We start from the raw sequence: 21,151 nt of genomic DNA on the forward strand, positions 1-21,151 counted from the left end.
TTTTTCTATATTCTAGCAAGCTTCTTTCAACAACCAGACCAAAACACACCTAGGATCTAGCATCCTTTATTTGATTATTTTGTGCTGTTTTAAATTTAAAAATTTTTATTTATTCTTTTTCTTCCTCCAAAATGACAAAATGAAGGAATTCACCCCAAAAGAAAGAACAGGAAGAAATGACAGCCAAGGACTTAATCAACACAGATACAAGCAAGATGTCTGAACCAGAATTTAGAATCATAACAATAAGAATACTAGCTGGGATTGAAAATAGATTGGAATCCCTTTCTGCAGGGATAAAAGAAGTAAAAGCTAGTCAGGATGAAATTTAAAAAAATGGTATAACTGAGCTGCAATCTCAAATGTATGCCACAGTAGCAATGATGAAAGTATGGATGAAGCAGAGCAGTGAATCAGTGACATAGAGGACAAACTTATGGGGAATAATGAGGCAGAAAAAAAGGGAGACTAAGGCAAAAGAACACAATATAAGAATTAGAGAACACAATATAAGAATAAGAATATAAGAATTAGAGACTCATTAAAAATGAATAACATCAAAATCATAGGAGTCCCAGAAGATGAAGAGAGAGAAAAAGGGATAGAAGGGTTATGTGAGCAAATCATAGTGGAAAACTTTCTTAACCTGGGGAAAGACAAAGACATCAAAATCCAGGAAGCCCAGAGAACTCCCTTTAGAGTCAACAAAAACTGGCCATCAACAAGGCATATCATAGTCAAATTCATAAAATACTTAGGCAAGGAAAGAATCATGAAAGCCGCAAGGGGAAAAAAAATGACCTTAACCTACAAGGGAAGGCAGATCAGGTTCGCAGCAGACCTATCCACAGAAACCTGGCAGGCCAGAAAGGAGTAGCAGGATATATTCAGTGTGCTGAATTGGAAATATATGCAGCCAAGAATTCTTTATTCAACAAGGCTGTCATTCAAACTAGAAGGAGAAATAAACAGTTTCCCAGAAAAACAAAAACTAAATGATCTGTGACCACTAACTCAGCCCTCCAAGAAATTTTAAGGGGGACTCTCTGATGGGAAAAAAGATGAAAAAGCAAACAAACAAACAAACAAACCCAAAAGACCAAAAGCAACAAAGACTAGAAGGGACCAGAGAACACTACCAGAAACTCCAACTCTACAGGCAACATAATGGCAATAAATTCATATTTTTCAGTACTCACTCTAAATGTCAGTGGACTAAATGCTCTAATCAAAAGACATAGGGTAACAGAATGGATAAGAAAACAAGATCCATCTATATGCTGTTTACAAGAGACCCACTTTAGACCTAAAGACACCTTCAGATTGAAAGTAATGGGATGGTGAACCATCTATCATGCTAATGGTCACCAAAAGAAAGCCAGAATAGCCATACTTACATCAGAAAATCTAGATTTTAAAATAAAGACTGAAACAAGAGGTGAGGAAGGGCATTATATCATAATTAAAGGGTCCATCCACCAAGAAGATGTAACAATTGTAAACATTTATGCTCTAAATGTGGGGAACCCAAATATATAAATCAGTTATTTACAAACATAAAGAAACTCATTGATAATAATACCATAATAGTAGGGGACTTCAACACCCCACTCACAGCAATGGACAGATCATTGAAACAGAAAATCAACAAGGAAACAATGGCTTTGAATGACACACTGGACTGGATGGACTTAACAAATATATACAGAACATTTCATCCTAAAGCAGCAGAATACACATTCTTCTCGAGTGCACATGGAACATTCTCCAAAATAGATCATATACTGGGACATAATCAGCCTTCGACAAGTGTAAAAAGATTGAGATTATACTGTGCATATTTTCAGACCACAATGCTATGAAACTTGAAATCAACCACAAGGAAAAATTTGGAGAGATAACAAATACTTGGAGTCTAAAGAACATCCTACTAAGGAATGAATGGGCTAACCAAGAGGTTAAAGAGGAAATTAAAAAGTACTTGGAAGCCAATGAAAATGATAACACCACAACCCAATACCTCTGGGGTGCAGCAAAGGCAGTCATAAGAGGGAAGTATATAGCAATCCAGGCCTTCCTAAAGAAGAAAGAAAGGTTTCAGATAGACAACCTAATCTTACACCTTAAAGAGCTAAAAAAAAGAACAGCAAATAAAACCCCAAACCAGCACAAGACAGGAAATAATAAATTTTAGAGCAGAAATCAATGCTATCAAAACCAAAAAAAACAGTAGAACTGATCAATGAAACCAGAAGCTGGTTCTTTGAAAGAATTAAGAAAATTGATAACCCCGTAGCCAGTTTGATCAAAAAGAAAAAGGAAAGGACCCAAATAAATAAAATCAAGAATGGAAGAGGAGAGATCACAACCAACACAGCAGAAATACAAATAATAAAAGAATATTATGAGCAATTATGCACCAATAAAATACACAATCTGGAAGAAATGGATAATTTCTAGAAACATATAAACTACCAAAACTGAAATAAGAAGAAATAGAAAAACTGAATGGACCCACAACCAGTAAAGAAATCAAGTTAGTAATCAAAAATCTCCCATAAAACAAGAGTCCAGGGCTGGATGGCTTTCCAGGGGAGTTCTACCAAACATTTAAAGAAGAGTTAACACCTATACTTTTGAAGCTGTTCCAAAAAAATTTGAAATGGAAGAAAAATTTCCAAACTTACTCTATGAAGCCAGCATTATCTTGATTCCTAAACCAGACAAAGACCCCCTAAAAAGGAGAACTACAGACCAATTTTCCTTATCAACATGGATGCAAAAATCCTCAACAAGATACTAGCCAACTAGATCCAACAATACAGTAAAAGAATTATTCACCATGACCAAGCAGGATTTATATCTAGTATGCAGGGCTGGTTCAATATCCACAAAACAATCAATGTGATACATCACATCAATAAAAGAAAGGACAAAAACATGATCCTCTCAACAGATGCAGAGAAAGCATTTGACAAAACACAGCATCCTTTCTTCAAGGGTCAAGAAAGTAGGGATAGAAGGCTCATAAGTCAAGATCATAAAAGCCATAAATGAAAGACTTGCTGCTAATATCATCCTCAATGGGTGAGCTTTCCCCCTAAGGTCAGGAACAAGACAGAGATGTCCACTCTCGCCACTGTTATTCAACATAGCATTGGAAGTCTTAGCCTCAGCAGTCAGACAACACAAAGGAGTAAAAGGCATCAAGTCGGCCAGAAGGAGGTCAAACTTTCACTCTTCACAGATGACATGATACTCTATATGGAAAATGCAAAAGATTCTACCAAAAAACTGCTAGAACTGATCCATGAATTCAGCAAAGTCGCAGGATATAAAATCAATGCACAGAAATCGGTTGCATTCCTATACACCAATAATGAAGCAACAGATAGAGAAATCAAGGAACCGATCCCATTTACTATTGCACCAAAACCCATAAAATACCTAGGAATAAACCTAACAAAAGAAGTGAAAAATCTATACACTGAAAACTATACAAAGCTTATGAAAGAAATTGAAGAAGACACAAATAAATGGAAAAAGATTCCATGGTCCTGGATAGGAAGAACAATTATTGTTAAACTGTTGATACTATCCAAAGAAATCTACATATTCAGTGCAACCCCTATCAAAATAACACCAGCATTCTTCACAGAGCTAGAACAATCCTAAAATTTTTATGGAACCAGAAAGGACTCCGAATGCCAAAGCAGTCTTGAAAAAGAAAACTGAACCTGGAGGCATTACACTCCCGGACTTCAAGATGTATTACAAAGCTGTAATCATCAAGACAGCATGGTACTGGCACAAAAACAGACACTCAGATCAATGGAACAGAATAGAGAACTCAGAAATGGACCCACAAATGTATGGCCAACTCATCTCTGACAAAACAGGAAAGAATATCCAATGGAATAAAGACAGTCTCTTCAGCAAATGATGCTGGGAAACTGGACAGTGACATGCAGAAAAATGAACCTGGACCACTTTCTTATACCATACACAAAAATAAACTCAAAATGGATGAAAGACCTAAATGTAAGACAGGAAGCCATCAATATCCTCTAGGAGAAAGCAGGCAAAACCTCTTTGATCTTGGCCACAGCAACTTCTTACTCAACACATCTCTGGAGGCAAGGAAAACAAAAGCAAAAACAAACTATTGGGATCTCATCAAAATAAATAGCTTCTGAACAGCGAAGGAAACAATCAGCAAAACTAAAAGGAAACTGACAGAATGGGAGAAGATATTTGCAAATGACATATCAGATAAAGGACTAGTATCCAAAATCTATAAAGAATTTACCAAACTCAATACCCAAAAAACAAATAATCCAGTGAAGAAATGGGCAAAAGACATGATTAGACACTTCTCCAAAGAAGACATCCAGATGGCTAACAGACATATGAAGAAAATGCTCAACATCACTCATCATCAGAGAAATACGAATTTAAACCACAATGAGATACCACCTCACACCAGTCAGAATGGCTAAATTTAATAACTCAGGCAACAACGGATGTTGGCGAGGATGCAAAGAAAGAGGATCTCTTTTGCACTGCTGGTGGGAATGCAAACTGGTGCAGTCACTCTGGAAAACAGTATGGAGGTTCCTCAAAAAGTTAAAAATAGAACTACCCTATGACCCAGTAATTGCACTAGTAGGTATTATCCAAGGGATATAGGTGTGCTGTTTTGAAGGGGCACATGCAACCCAATGTTTATAGCAGCACTATCAATAATAACCATAGTATGGAAAGAGCCCAACTGTCCATTGACAGATGAATGGGTAAAGAAGATGTGGTATACAACCCCCTCCCCCATCCCACCCACACATATAGTAACTTGGCAATCAAAAAGAATGAAATCTTGCCATTTGCAACTACAAGAATGGAACTAGAGGGCATTATGCTAAGTGAAATTAGAGAAAGACAGAATCATGTGACTTCACTCATATGAGGAATTTAAGATACCAAACAGATGAACATAAGGGAAGGGAAGCAAAAATAATATAAAAGCAGGGAGGGGACAAAACATAAGGGACTCTTAAATATAGAAAACAAACAAAGGGTTGTTGGAGGGGCTATTGGAGGGAGGATGGGCTAAATAGGAAAAAGGCATGAAAGAAGACACTTATTGGGATGATCACCAGAGTTATACATAGGGGATGAATCACTGGAACCTACTCCTGAAATCTTTGTTGCACTATATGCTAACTTGGATGTAAATTAAAAAAAAAAAAAAAAGCTCATGTTCAGAGAGATGAAAAAAATACATAAAAAATTTTAAAAAGCAAAAAAATTTTCTTAAAAAAAGTGGAGTAAAGGGAACCCTTGTACAGTGTTAGTGGGAACATAAATTAGTGCAGTCACATGGACATTTTTTTCCTCAAAAAATTAAAAATAGAAATAGCATATGATTCAGTAATTTCACTTCTGAGTATTTAACTGAAGAAAATGAAAACACTAATTTGAAAATAAATATGCACCCCTGTTTACTGTGGTATTATTTACAATAGCCAAGATACAAAAGCAGTCCAAGTATCATCCATAAGTGAATGATAAAGAAGATGTGGTGTATATGCACGATAGAATATTACCCAACCTTAAAAAAGAATGAAATCTTGCCATTCATGACAACATGGATGGACCTAGAGGGTGTTATAGTTAAAGTTAAAGTTAGACAAAGACAAATGCCACATGATATAATTTATGTATTTGTGGAGTTAAAAAAACAAATGAACAAACAAAACACTAAAAATAGACTTAGGAATACATAGAACTGGTGATTACCAGAGAAGAGAGGATGGGAGGATGGGGGAAACAGGTGAAGAGGGTTAAGAGGTACAAACTTCTAGTTATAAAATAAATAGACCCTGGGGATAACAAGTACAGTGTAGGGGACATCAATAATGTTGTAATAACTTTGTATGGTGACAGATGGGAACTGCACTTGTTGTTGTGACAATTTCATAATGTATATAATTGTCAAGTCACTCTGTTGTCTGCTTTAAACTAATATTGTATGTCAACTATATTTCAATTAAAAAATGTCTAAAGAAAGTATTGAAACAGATGGTAAAAGTTAGAATCTTGCAACAAACATCAGGAAAGAAAAACAACTATGTAAACAGTAAAAGCATAGGTAAATATAACAGACATTCCTTCTCGTCTTGAGATTTCCAAATTATGTTTTGATATCTGGAGCAAAAGTTATAACATTACCTGAGGTGGTTCACAGTATATTTAGAGAAAATATTTAAGATAATTATATTATAAACAGGAGAGGGCAAAGGTAGGTAAGGTTTCTATGCTTTACTTGAACTGCAAAATGTGCACACCAGTCATATTTAAAATTGTATATATACAGTGTAACACCTAGCCAACCACAAAAAAAATTATAAAAAGAGATTAAAATATGCTATACATACATAAAAATGGAATTCTCAAAAATACTCAAGTAACCCATAGTACTGAGAGAAAAAGAACATAGAAACAATAAACAGAAGACAAAAAATAAAAATTTTAAACATAAATAGTCAATAGTATATGGTTAAAAGACCGATTACAAGTGGAGAAGGGCAAAGTAGATGATATAACCAAGTGTATGTGCACTGTAAGAAACTCATTTCAGAGGTAATAATATAGGTAGGCTGAAATAAAAAGGGTGGAAAAAGTGGCTACTGAGCACATGTAGAAAACAAGTTCAGTCTGTAGGCAAGGGACAGAACCCAAGCTTGAGTTTTGGCAACACCTTCTGGAAAACAAAAAGGAGACTGTCACACCCGGGCTGGTGCTTTGCAGGATGTAGAAGGCATATAAACTTAAGAAATTACCAGAAGAGGGGATAAGAAGGATGAAACGGGTTAATACCAGGTCTGAGAAAGCCTCAGAATCACCAGCAGAGCTAATAGCAGGTATTTCTGTCCTGAAGGCAGTAAGTCAATTTGAAGACAGCAATGTAAAACTTCACAGAATGTGAAAAATTAAAGGAAAATAACATTCCCAAGGATCACTTTAATGTTCCAATAACCAGCAGAACAGTGGTTACCCGGGGCTGGAGAGTAGGAGAATTGGGTGATGTTGTTACAGGGTAAACACTTGTACCTGGTAGATGAATAATCCTGGAGATCTAATGCACACCACAGTGGTTACTGTATTATAAACTTCAAAGTTGCTGAGAGACAAGATCTTAAATTTTCTCATCACAAAAAGAAATGAAAATTATGTGACATGATAGAGATGTTAGCTAGGGCTGGTAACCATATTGCAATATATAATTCCATCAAATCAACACATTATACATGTTAAACTTATGCAATGTTATGTCAAGTCTATCTCATTTTTAAAAAAGAACTCTCAATACTCCACTGTAAAAAGTAACAATTCGGTTAGAGAATGAGGAACACAGGAAGGGACATTTCACTGAAGAAGATATATACATGGCAAGTGCTACAGACTGAACGTCTGTCCTCCCAAAATTTACATGTTGAAATCCTAACCCTCAACGTGATGGTATAGGGAGGTGGGGCCTTTGGAAGTGATTAGTCCTTGAGGGCAGACCCTCTTGAATGGGATTAGTGCCCTTGTAAGAGAGGCCCCAGAAAGCACCCTGTTCCTTCTTGCCTGTGACATTACAGTGAGCAGAAGGTCATCTATGAAGTGGACACCAAATATGCCAGTACCTGATTGTGGATTTCCCAGTCTCCAGAACTGTGAGAAATAAATAAATTTTAGGCTACCCAGTTTGTGGTATTTTTTTTAACAGCAGCCTGAGCTGACTAAGATAGCAAATAAGCACATGAAAGATGTTCAACATCACTAGCCCTTAGGGAAATGTAAATCATAATCACAATGAGATATTACCACATGCTTACTAGCACGCATAAAATGAAAAACATCTAAAATTTCAAACGTTGGTGAGGATGCAGAAAATTGGATCTCTCATACATTGATGGTGGAAATGTAAAAATGGTATAGCCACTCTGGAAGAATTTGGCACTTTCTTTTTTTTTTTTTTTTTTTTTTTTAATTTTTTTTTTTAATGTTTTTTATTTATTTTTGGGACAGAGAGAGACAGAGCATGAACGGGGGAGAGGCAGAGAGAGAGGGAGACACAGAATCGGAAACAGGCTCCAGGCTCCGAGCCATCAGCCCCAGAGCCTGACGCGGGGCTCGAACTCACGGACCGCGAGATCGTGACCTGGCTGAAGTCGGACGCTTAACCGACTGCGCCACCCAGGCGCCCCAGAATTTGGCACTTTCTTAAAAAACTAAAAATATACCTGCCATACAACTCAACAACCACACTGATGGGGATTTATCCCAGAGAAATGAAAACTTTTGTCCACTCAAGAACCTGTTCTTGAATGTTTATAGGAACTTTACTTGCAATAGCCCCAAACTGGAAACAGCACAAATGTCCTTCCACAGGTAATTGGTTAAGGAAGATATGGTAAAGCCACACCATGGAATAGTATTCAGCAATAAAAAGGTATGAACTATGGATATACACAACAGCTTAAAAAAAATCAGTGGATTTATGTTGAGTGAAAGAGGCCAATCTCTAAAGGTAACATTTTTGAAATGGCAAAATCGTAGAGCTGGAGATCAGATTCATGGTTGCAAGTAGTCAGGGAAGGGGAGGAAGGATGTGACTGTAGAGGAATGTAGCACCAGGGTAATGGAACAGTCTCTATCTTGCTCATGGTGGTAGTCACATAAACCACACGTGTGATAAGATGACAGAGTCACTCAAGCATCCTACCAATGTCAGTTGCTGGCTTTGATATTATTCTACAGTTACATACAGTGTTACACTTGGGGAACTAGATGAAGGGTACCCTGGATCTCTCTGTATTATTTCTCAACTTCCTGTGAGTCTATAATTATTTTAAAATAAAAAGTTTAAAAAAGAGCAAGAGGCAACAAGAAAAAGCAAATCTAGTTAAGTAAATATGTGCTAACAAAAATTAAAACAATTAAATTAAGTTTTAAAACAATAGCAACAATACCAAACCAAAACAAAAACTATAAGATTATAATATTCATTACTGATGGAGATGTGGGGCAGTGTAAAATGCTACTGGAAATATGAAATATTGTAGCCTTTTTGGAAGACAATCTGGAATCAATTAAAGTGTAAAAATGCTTATAATCTTTGGCAATTCCACTCAAGACTCTATCCACTAAAATGTACTAATCTATAAAGTTATATATATAAAATGGTGTTTACTAAACGAAACTGGAAAAGTGTGTAGCTATCTATGGGTGAAATGAGGAGCAAATTTTGAGACCTTTACAGCATGGAATATTATGCAGCCCCATTACTTATAATTACAAGTAACTTGGGAACATTTCCATGAATGTTGTTAAGGATAAGATACAGGAAAGGGTGTTTATATAGGTGTGTATGCACATGTACAAGTATGTATTTATATATGATTATAAGAGTATGGAGAAATAAGGGCACCTGGGTGGCTCAGTAGGTTGAGTGTCTGACTTCAGCTCAGGTCAGGATCTTCCGGTTTGTGAGTTCAAGCCCTGCATCGGGCTCGCTGCTGTCAGCACCAAAGCTGTCAGTGCAGAGCCCACTTCAGGATTCTCTGTCCGCCTCTCTCTCTGCCCCTTGTCCACTCATACTCTCTCTCTCTCTCAAAAATAAAATAAACATTAAAAAAAAAGAGTATGGAGAAAATATAGAATGTCAGTCACTAGGTTGGAGGCATGGGCTAATGGGGGACCACAATGAGGTGATGCTGAGGAGGTTAGAAGGACAGTGGTAACATCTCTATGATTAAAAACAGCAAGAGTGTGGGTGCCTGGGTGGCTCAGTCATTAAGCATCTGACTTTGGCTCAGGTCATGCTCTCACAGTTCATGAGTTCAAGTCTCCATATCTGGTGAGCTCGAGCCCTGCTTCTGGTGAGCTCGTGAACCTCTTCTGGTGAACTTGTGCCCCGCTTCAAGTGAACATGAACCCCAGGTAAGCCTCACTTTCCCCACCCACCCTCTCTCTCTTGCTCACTTGCGTCCTCTCTCTCGAAAAAAACCACAACAGCAAGAGTGATACCCTGTTTGTAACAAATTGTGTATGTGACTTTGAGTGTGTTTGCATAAATTGAAGAATAAAATGATGGTCACCAAAATATTGGGCTGATTACAACAAAGTGGGAGGATTACAGAGAATTTTTATGTTCTATTTTTATATATTGTTGGAGTTCTTTATAATGAGCATGTATTATTCATACAACCAGAAAAAAGTCACTTTTATTACAAAATAAAATTTAGAGGACAATGAAAATATTCAATAGGAGGGTTGGAAATATACCTGAGAAAATCTCTCCTCTACCCCCCCAAAATAAAACAAAGATGTAGAGATACCATTCACAGAAACGTTAAGAATATTAAGGCCTTATAAAGGAGTTACAACCTCTAACAGGAGTCCCAGGGTGAAAAGGAGAGAACAAAATTATCAAATAAATCTTATATATATTTTCCCAGTACTGAAGGTTAAGAGTCTCCAGGTTCAAAGGGTACACTGAATGTTTACCACAATGAATAAAAAGAAACTCACATCCAGAACAATTGCTAAGAAATTCCATTACTAGGGATAAAAGAGAGAACCCTAAAATTCTTAGGAGGCTAATGAGGGATGTTCTTGAACACAATAAAGGACTAAAGGAAGCCTCAGGATCCAAGAAACAGGAAACCATAGGAGAAAGCTGTATCTTGGGAACAACTAGTCCAACTTACGGCAGGAGGTCAGAAAGTTCTGGAAGGAAGGTCTCGAGGAGAAAGTAGAGACTTGATAGAATGCTGATGTGTTGGAATATTTAGAAAATAGTTTATAAGTGATCTCATAGTTAAATTTAAGGATAGATTTATAGAAAACCACAATATGAAAAATGCAGTAATTATTAACTATAGAAAAAAACACATAAGAAATGTCACTGTAGTCCACTGCTTCGCTTTACATTGAAGAATATCTTCATATCCATAATGATATAATCACTTGTTATGGACTTAAATGTATGTTAGGAAAGAAGGTATAGGAAGATGGGAATGGAGGGGGGATGGAATGCAAGATGCGGAATCTTCATGACTATCATAACTGGAAGTTAATAGATAATATTTTAAAATAATAAATCAACATGGCAGTTTGAAATTACCATTAAAACCTAACTTGGTTGTCTCTGGGCAGGGTAAGGATGGGCCAGGTGGCTGTCATTTTCAAAGGAAGTCTTCTGACCTTTCACTACCGCCAGTGAGGGGGAGGACCAGCTGTCACAGCACCTGGACACTTGTCAGAATGGAAACCTCAGGGCTCACCCAAACACTTGAATCAGCACCTGCGCCCCAATGAGCCCTGGTGACTTACATGCACTTTAATGTTTGAGAAGCATTATCTAAGTACCTTGTGATTTTATAACCATGGGCATGCATAATTTTGATAATTTTTAAAAATGGGATAAAAAAGAGAGAATAATACATTCTGAATAACTTATCTGCAAAGATGTTCAATATAGCATTATTTATGGGTTAAAAAGTGGTAAACTACCTAAATGTTTAAATCAACAGAGAATTGATTAAGAATTGTAATGAGTATATACAGTTGAATAGCATGCAGCCATTAAACTAATGACATAAATGTGCTTTTCTCTAATTAAACTTTTAATTTTGATATAATTGTAGATACATGCAGACATAAGAAGTAGAGAGATCCCCTGTACTTTGTACTCAGATTCTCGTAATGGTAACATCATATAGAATATTACAATATTCAACCAGGATATTGACACAAACCACAGATCTTACTCAGATTACCTAGTTTTCCTTGCAGTTATTTCTGTGTGTGGGGTGCATGTGTGTGCGCATGTGTGTGTATATGTAGTTCTGTGCAGTTTTATCACTTACGTAGGTTCAGGCACCTACCACCACAGCCAAGATATGGAACAGAGTCAGAACTTCAGGATCCTTTTGCTGCTTTTTATAATCTCACCCACCACTCTCCCCCCAACCTCTGGCAACAACTAATGTGTTCTTCATCTCTATACATTTTTCATTGTTAAGAATGTTGTATAAATGGACTCCTGTAGTCCATAACCTTTTGTTATTGGCTTTTCTTTTCGCTCAGTATAATTCCCTTGAAATCCATCAAAGTTGTTACATGTGTCAAAGTTGTTACATGTGTTCATATTTTAGGGATGTACCACAGTTTGTTAACCATGGCTCTATGCTGACAGCTGAGAGCCTGGAGCCAGCTCAGGATTCTGTGTCTCCCTCTCTCTCTGCCTCCCCCACTCATGTTCTGTCTCCTCTCTCTCTCTCTCTTGCTCTCTTTCAAAAATAAATAAACATTAAAAAAACCAAACCATGTGTTAACTAACCATTTACCTACAGAAAGACATCTAGGTTGTTTCCAGTTTGGGGGCTATAAAGCTGCTGTGAACATTTATTTGTAGGTTCATGTGTAAACTAAGTTTTGTTTCCCTGAGATAAATGTACAAGGGGGAAATTGTGGGGTTGTATGGTAAACCCAGGTTTTGTTTCATTAGAAATTGCCAAACCTTTATTTCCAGAGTAATTGTACTGTTTTATAGTCCCATCAGAAAGGTTAGAAAATGTTCACAATGTTCCCTCTTCCAGACCCCATTTAAAAATATCTAAGTAGAAGCAGTACCTTGGATCCTTGCTATCAAAATCAGAGAAGACTATGGAGGGAAGGTCAGGAAAACTATCCACCATCCATTCATAAAGTTGATATTTATGAATATCTAGCAGAGGCCTAAGAGATCCCCTCATGCAACCCTTGCAGATACAAAAACAGAGGTCTTACAGCAAGGTTCAGGGTTAGGAGGTAACAGAGTGGGAATCATACACGCACAGGTGTTCAAAACTTCTAGCTTTTCCCCATTTTTCTCACACATCCACAGTTCTTTCTCATCTTGCTCCCTCTTGGTCTTGGTCTTCTTCCTAAGCCCCCTTAGCCAGAGGTGCAAACCCTTGTGTGCACAAATAAGATTATAGATAAGATGCTGAGCTTGCTTTCCCTAGAATCATACATTCTTTGCCGCTAAGCCTGAATTAAAAAAGGAACAAATCTCCCTCTATCTCCCTTTTTTTCTTCCTTCCCATAGGAGGTGGGTGGGGGATAGGCTAGATGGATGATGTATACTAAGGAGGGCACTTAAGATGAGCAGTGGGTGTTGTATGTAAGTGATGAATCACTGCATTCTACTCCTGAAACCAATATTGCACTGTATGTTAACTAAAATTTATTTTAAAAAATTAACATTAATTTATATTTGAGAGAGAGAGAGAGAGAGAGAGAGAGAGGCAGTGCATGAATGGGGGAGGGGTAGAGAGAGAGGGAGACAGAATCCGAAGCAGACTGCAGGCTCTGAGCTGTCAGCACAGAGCCCAACATGGGGCTTGAACTCTAGAGCTATAAGATCTGAGCCGAAGTCACATGCTTAACCAACTGAGCCACCCAGGCTCCCCAACTAACTAAAATTTAAATAAAAAGTTAAAAAAAGAAAAGCTGTCTCAGGAAAAAAAAAGGTGGGGGGAAGAAATCTCTATGAGTAAAGGGCACCTTCACACCCGAAGACTGCCTCCTCCTGTTTTCCATCATATAGACACACAAACATGCTGTGGTTTCTCAGGTGTGAGGTGACATTATAGAGGGTTAAATTATATGGCAGTGTGTAGGCAAGGGAAATCTTCCACATCACTGAAATGTTGGGCTTGGCCTAAAAGGCCCTCTTTTCTGGTTCCTCATGACCCAAGTCTTGGCTCAACTGTTAGACTCCAAACCTGCAAGGTAAGGGAGGCCCAGCCTCACAGCCCCTAACTCTCTATCCCATTAACCTTGTGAATATCTTAATTACATTTTCATTTTTTAACAGTCTCTTCAATATATGAAATAATCTTATTTCCTCAATTATTTATTTACTCCCACCATGCCTGCCCCTCTTTTGAGGACAGAGATCTTTATATATTCTTCCACATTGTATCCACAGCACCTAGAATATGGCTTGGTAGGTGGCTGGCACTCAGTAAGTGTTCATCATACTGAAGAAACAGGTGGGAGGATCTGATCAGCTGGCAGCAGCACTTCCTATACGGCTACTACGGTGATGAGACACTGAATGGGCACAAGGGTGGACAAGCCGACCAACAGAACACAAAAGCCTGTTTTAGGCATCTCACAGACATATACAAAAAAAAAAAAAAAAAGACCAGGAAATTTTTCATAAAAGTGATTTAGGGGATTCTATCCATGACTTTGGGATAGAGAAAATATGGATATACTTGAAATGATTAAAATTAAGAACTTCTGTTCATCAAAAGATACCATTACTGAGGAAAAAGATAAGCCATGGAGTGGGAAATTATATTTGTGGCACATTTAATCAACAATGGGCTTATATCCAAAATATACACCATTAGTAAGAAAAAGGCAACCTCAAAGACAAATGGGCAAGAGATTAGGTCAGACATGTCCTCAAACAGGATATCCAAATTGTCAGAAAGCATATAAAGAATGCTCAGCCTCTTTAGACATAAAGGAAATGCAAAGTTAAGACCACAACAAGATATTTCTACCCACCTAGCAGAATGGCTAACATTAGCAAGACTGACAATACCAAACAAATGCTGATGAGAATATGGAGCAAAAGAAACTCTTAAAGGAAAGAGTATAAATTGGCATAATCACTTTGGAAAAATATTTGACAGTATCTAATAAAGCTGACGATCTGCACCCCCCAATGACCCAGCTATCCCACTCCTCATAATGCACCAGGCAGAAATGCATGTGCCTGTGCAGTACGCACCTGGGCATGAACAATCCAAGAAGCCCTAATCATGATACACCAAACTGGAGAAAGCCCTGAAGTAGCTGACTAACAAACACAGGGTCATGTGCTAATTCAAAGTAATTCTGTATAACAATGACAATGAAAGAACATTAGATACACAGCGTTAAGGATGAGTCTTAACATAATTAGAGCTAAAGAAAGCAGACAATAGAATGGATAGGTTTAAAGGAATTCATAAGGTTTTATTTACATAAAGTTCAAAAACAGGCAAAAATAAACTATGTTGTTCAGGGGTGTAAAGTTAAGTAGTAAAATTATAACAAAAGGCAAGGAAGTGAACACCATAAAAGTTGGCAGTGGTTAGGGCCGGAGAGAAGGACATGCTGAGCAGGAAGGGCTGGGGGCTGGTAATGTGTTTCTTGGTGGGTGAAGGTTATTCAGCTTTTGCTTTATGACAGTATATTATGTATACATTTGTGCATTGTGTCTTTCTGTATGACTTCTGAATTTCTCCCTTAAAAGAGCTTTCAGTAAACAAACTGTAGGATGCAAAATCATAGAAAGCTAAGGCCTCTAGACGGCATTATCACAACCATGTTAAATATATTAAACTTATTTACAGAAAAGAAGCTGGAAGAAAATTTAACAAATATTAAGAATGGTTGTCTTATGGTATTGGAATAAAAACTCTTGCTCCTTAAATGCACTCACTGTGGAAGGCAGAAACGGGAATGCGGACTGAATTCCTTGTTAATTACTCCAACCATCACTGCCTGCTCTCCCAGAAGCAGCCACAAGAGGGAGCCTTCATATATCCACGTTGAGTTTCAAGTTCCGTGATTGCTCAGGACTCATCCAGAGAGCAGACTTCAAAGATCTTCTCCCCTTCCCATTCCTGTGTACTCTCTTGTATTCCTACGTGTTTTGATATGCAAGCGCACTAGGCCTTCCCTCTCCTCCGGTAAGATTTGAAAGGCAAAGAGGGATAGGAACTAACATTTATTGAGCACCTGTGGAAATTCAGAAGCACCAACTATCTCTTTATACTGAAACATATTCAATTGTATTATAGCTAAATTTTAAAAATAAACATATTAAAAATACTAGAAGACAACATAGGGAAATTTCTTTTTTAAAAATTTCACAGTGGGGAAGGATGAAGGCAGACACAAAAAAAGCCTGCATCAAACACCTGGTGGGCAAAGACTATCAATAGGTAGCTGGAAGAAAAAGGAATTTAAACAGCTGGATTTATCAAGGAAAAAAAAACCAAACAAACAAAAAACCAGAAACACAAAATTATAGCGAAATGCCAGTTCTTATTTGTTAGATTGCTATTTACTTAGTTTACTCCCAGAAATTGGTCACACACTGTGTTGATTAGGGTTGGGCCATCTGGGAGTGTGAGTGGTGCCCTCCCCACAGAAGGCAGACTGGCCTTCTTGCTTCACCTCTCCCCTCACTTCGGAACATTTACCATGTAGCTTCTTGCATTTAGAGGTTGGTGCGAATCACAGGGAACTCACCTCAGTCCCAGGAAGGTCCATGAGTGAGGGTGCTGTGCTCAGGCCATGGTGATGCCAGCCTCTTTTCCTGCTCTCTTCCTTCTGGTCATCCTGGTCTAGTGTTTGCAGAGAAAGTAGGAGGCTTGCTGGGGCCTTGGGGGTCCTGGGCCTTTCAGAAGCCTCTGAGCTGTTATCCACATCCATGTAGCTTCCAAGGGAAACCATGGAGACAGCACTGCTCCTGCCTGGGTAGCGGAAATCTGCCCGATGAGCACCAGGCCTGGGGTTTCGGGGCTTGGGACTCATGGGTTTGCTGGGCATGCCTTGGCTCCCATATGCCAAGCAACAGGCAGAGCTGGATGGAAGGGTGCGGCTGATCCCAGTCTGCTGGGCACAAGGGCTGGTGGGTGACATCAGCCAGGACTTCTCAGGAAAGATACCTGAAGTTAGGTACCTACCACTTTCCTGGGGGCTTGTGCATTTGATGGTTGGTTCACTTTTTCTCCTGTTATCTGGAGAGACCAAATTGCTGGATGACAAAGGTGTGGGAGCATGTGGGGGTGGCCAGTGATCTCCAAACACACAACTTTCCTTGTCTTCTGCCTGCTCCTGACAGTGACTATTGGTCCCTGGGGGAGAGGGTCTGAGGAGATTCAAGATTTCCGGTCCTGGAACCAGACTCACTACGGCGGGCCTTTTGGGGGCTTCTACATCTTTGTTTTTCAGAAATGCACGCCAGGAACTCTGGCGCGGCCTGCTCTTCTCCTTCCGGCCCTTGAGGGCACCTGGACAACATTCATCAGTGTTCTCTTTTTCTAAAACCTTTGACTCAAAAAAATTTGCAAAGGTCTTATGAGCTAAGGCCAGCCTTGCCCTGAGCCTTTTCTCTGGAGTTTTGAGTCTCTTGGCATCAGCCCTTTCTGAGGACGGTGTCCTGCTGCCCAGGTCCTCTGGTGTTGCCACATGGTCCCCTTTCCTTAGCCCTGCAGCTTCCCCACCTGCGCCCCGGGAAATGGTCTTCAGAGTTGCGCCCGCGCCCACTTGGAGCGGCCAATAGGCCGCAGGGCCCCGACCGTCTGCACGCAGTTCCTCAAGGCCCGAAGAACCCGCGGTCGGGGCGGAGGCACCGGGTGGAGCGGGGCGAGTGGGCTGCAGACGCCCGGGTCCCTGCGCGCCGGGCTCCACTCCTGGGCTGTCGGAAGCGGACCTGCCTTTCCTGAGGGAGGTCACTCTGGGAACTGTCCGGCGCTTCCCGGGCTCCTGCAAGGCCTTGCAGGGGCGGCGGGGCTGGCCCTGCGGCGGCGGCGGCGGCGGGGGCGCGTGGGCGCAGGCAGAGGCTGGGGCTTCCGAACCCATCTGCGCTGCCTCCGTCCCACCCGCCAGGCTCCCCGTCTCGGGGTGAAGGCCCTGGGCCCCGTGAGCATCTTCAGGCCCGGGGGCGGGAGGCCTAGCAGCCTGTGCCCTGTGTGTCCCAAAACCGGGGATCCACCTTGCCCCAGGCGGTTTCTCTTCAGCAGCCTCACCCCTGCTCAGCCGGGCCTGGGCAGGCTCCTGGGAACAAGTGTCTTTGTCCCGGGGCCTCTCTTCCGAGGCAGCTTCGGGGACCAGAACTATCGCAAGCTCTGCGTCGTGGGCCCCCTTCTGAAGAGTCCCATCGTCGTCTGCCAGTCTGCTGGCCTCCGGCAGCTCACACTCACTGCCGCAAGTTTGTGGTTTCCCAGCCCTGGGAGACTCCCAGGAGGTCGTCCCAGCACCGCAGGGAGATCCTCGTTTTTCCTCCAGAAATTCGGACAGTGTTTCTGGAAGAGGACCTGTTTTCCTCCTGGTGGCCTGCAGACCTTTCTGCTCAACAGCTACAATGATGAGTGTGCACCTGCCCCTAGATGTTTCCACCTTGGGCCCTAGCTTCAGGCCCTCAAGAGAGGGCCGGGCACCACCCTCCAGCCCCTGGTCGCACTCATCCCCACCACTGCAATGAGACACAGGGGCTGCTCTGGTTTCTGAAAATTCCGGCAAGGCACTTTTGGTGCCTTGGGGGTCTAGAACCATCACATCTTCCAGCTCCTTTGAGGTGTCTGTTGCACTTGATTTCAGGGTGGTCTCTGGAGTATCTGAACAATCACTCACTTTGCAGCAACCCATCCAGTCTCTGTTCCACACCTGTGTCCCGCTATTGCTGGAATGATGTGGGAACTTGGCCCTAACAGGTGGCTTTCTTTTCTCACTGAGAATGTACTTTGATCCGTAATTACTGGTTTGGTTTCCTGCCTCAACAGAAATGTCCTGAAGGTGCTTTTGTCTGTCACTCACATCAGCATCGTTTGGTGCAGGGCCAGTGCCTTGGGGTTCCTCTTGTAGGTTTTCTGGGCTATGTTCCGACTTGCACTCTGTGGGCACTGGCACTTCCTCTGTGCTAAAACTCACGGAGTCCGCAGTAAGGCATGAAGAGACTGGGCAGGATCTAGAATCCTGTCCCAACTGGTTTTCCAGCCAGAGATGTTCACAGGGTGTGTCCTGAAAGGCCCTTTTCCAGCTAAGAGCACTGGGTTTATACTGATCCTGCAAATAAGGGGCCCTCCTCTGGGAAGCAGGAAGTAAAGGAGACAGTCGGGTGAAGACAGGGTGGAGAGGGTTTCGTGTTCTTGGGTCTCGTTCTGCTTCAGTCCCTTCCTTCAAATGAGTCCCAAATTTCACAAAATTCTGCCCTGGAGGATTCTCAGGGTATCTTAAGGGAAACACTGCTATGGAGTGGGCCCTAGTCAGTGTCCTCATGTGTTGACAGCAGTGCTCTGTGGATGTTCTGTCCTCGTCATTAATATTTTCGGGGGCACTGTGGTGAAGCTTGGCATGAAGGAGGCAAGATGTCCCTAAAGGAAGCTGGCAAGGGGCATCAGAGCAGGGCTGGAAGCAGAGCAAGTCTGTGTACTCTTCAGGGCCTAGAGTACTTCCCTTTTTTGTTCTGGCTTCCACAGGGCCTGTGCTGTGCTCAGGGCCTTTGAAAGGTAGCCCTGGTCCCCTGGCCCTGCTGTGGATATGTGGCCAGCTCTGGCCCAGTTCACAGCACCAGAGAAGGAAGGGCCAGACCACTGGGATGTCCAGACAACTCTCAGACCTGGATTTCTGAAGAGAAGAAATAGAGAACCCCCCGAGGACTTGTGCAGTTGCCTTTGCTGGCTGGAGACTGTAGCTGCCTGTGGTGCCCTGTGAGCAGCCCTCTGTGTGGTGAGGAGACCCTGCCAGAAAAGACTCTTGCTCCAGGCTGGCCACACTGCTGTCCTGGAAGTGTTCTGTCTTCTCTTCTCCAGCAACTGCAGCAAAGGTTTGGAACCCAGTTTCATAAGACTCTTCCTTGAAGCCAGGGGACAAATCTAGTTCCTCTTTTGAGTCAAGCTCAGGGACATTAGTTGAATGCTGCTCCTGAGGAGCTCTGGTTGCTGGTATGTCAGGGCATCCCCAGTGTCCTTCTCTGTCCACAGAGGTACCACTTAGAGGAAGGCAGGTTCCCCCTGTGAAGCCACCAGGCAGGGACTCTGTGTCGGAAGCACTTTCAAAGGAGTCGGTTTTTGTGTCTGATTGACTTTCGCTCTGGTGGGACAATGTCTCAAAATCATCATGGTCTGTTTCTTGACTCCATCCCTGTTGCTCTGGTTCTGCAGGTGAAGTGGGGAGCTGCTTATCTTCAATCTTGTCTTCACCGGGTGGGTGTGCACCTGGCTCTGGAGGCTGGAAGGGCAAGAGGAGAGGAGTCAGAGATGAGGCCTCAGGATATTTGCACACGTTTACACTGCACCAGCCTTTGTCAGAAGGAGGAAGGTTCAGAAACATCTCATTAGTCCCCCATGTGCCCCTCAGAAAAGAAAGGTAAATATGAATATGAATAGCTACCTTTTATTAGCACAGAAAACAAGTGATGAAGCCAAACCCAAACGGCAGGGAGAAAATGTGGCGTGTAGTTAACGTAATGCTATTAAAAGTCAGAATAGGCCAAATAAACACGTGAAGTTTAAGTAAGTATAAATACGTCGTGTGAGTCACAGCAAAAAGCATCTCTCTGTCTAATGTTCTCAGCAGGAAATAACAAATTAATAAAAGTTTGCTTTCTGTTGTTTGTTCTTACATAATCAGCTGGATTAAAGTCAAGAGCCTCATATTTAGAAGTATTTTCTGAGTTAGGTTTACTGGAGTAAAAAAAAAAAAATATATATATATATATATATATATATGTGTATATATATATATACACACACATATAAGAATTATTGAATTTCAAACATATTTTTTTGACATTATAATGCCCAACAGCTTTGAGAACAGGAAGGAAAAAAGAGAACTGTGCAAATATTTGCAAATTTTCCTTTTGTTGTTATACATTTCTTTTTTTTTAAATGTTTGTTTATTTTTGAGAGAGAGAGTGAGACAGAGCATGGGCAGAGGAAGGCCAGAGGGAGAGAGGGAGACACAGAATTGGAAGCAGGCTCCAGGCTCTGAGCTGTCAGCACAGAGCCTGACGCGGGGCTCGAACTCATGGACCACGAGATCATGACCTGAGCTGAAGTTGGACACCCAAATGACTGAGCCACCCAGGCCCCCCATGTCATTATACATTTCTTAATCAACTTGTTTGAGCTATAAATTTATATGTATTCATTTAAAGTGGATGGATTTATGCATTTTGACAAATGTAGACACCCATGTAACTACCACCATGATAAAAATCTATTTCTATTTCTCAAAAAAGCCCCCTCCCTCCTAGTCATTCCCCACGCCCTTCCCCCCATGCCCCAGTGACCTACTTTCTGTTTCACAGACTAGATCTGTC

General features: G+C 40.9%; 1 protein-coding gene across 5 annotated transcripts in view; it reads right to left on the minus strand.

Moving 5' to 3' along the window:
* The window catches only part of ARHGEF4 (Rho guanine nucleotide exchange factor 4), a 261,385-nt gene that overhangs the window by 152,317 nt on the left and 87,917 nt on the right, over positions 1-21,151 (minus strand). For all 5 annotated transcript variants that reach the window (XM_058715682.1, XM_058715680.1, XM_058715681.1 and 2 more), the window contains exon 2: positions 16,354-20,055. In XM_058715682.1, the coding sequence (XP_058571665.1) occupies positions 16,354-20,055 (3,702 nt within the window). The remainder of the gene's footprint in view (positions 1-16,353; positions 20,056-21,151) is intronic.

The sequence above is a fragment of the Neofelis nebulosa genome, chromosome 2 (assembly GCF_028018385.1).
Source record: "Neofelis nebulosa isolate mNeoNeb1 chromosome 2, mNeoNeb1.pri, whole genome shotgun sequence".
Lineage (NCBI taxonomy): Eukaryota > Metazoa > Chordata > Mammalia > Carnivora > Felidae > Neofelis > Neofelis nebulosa.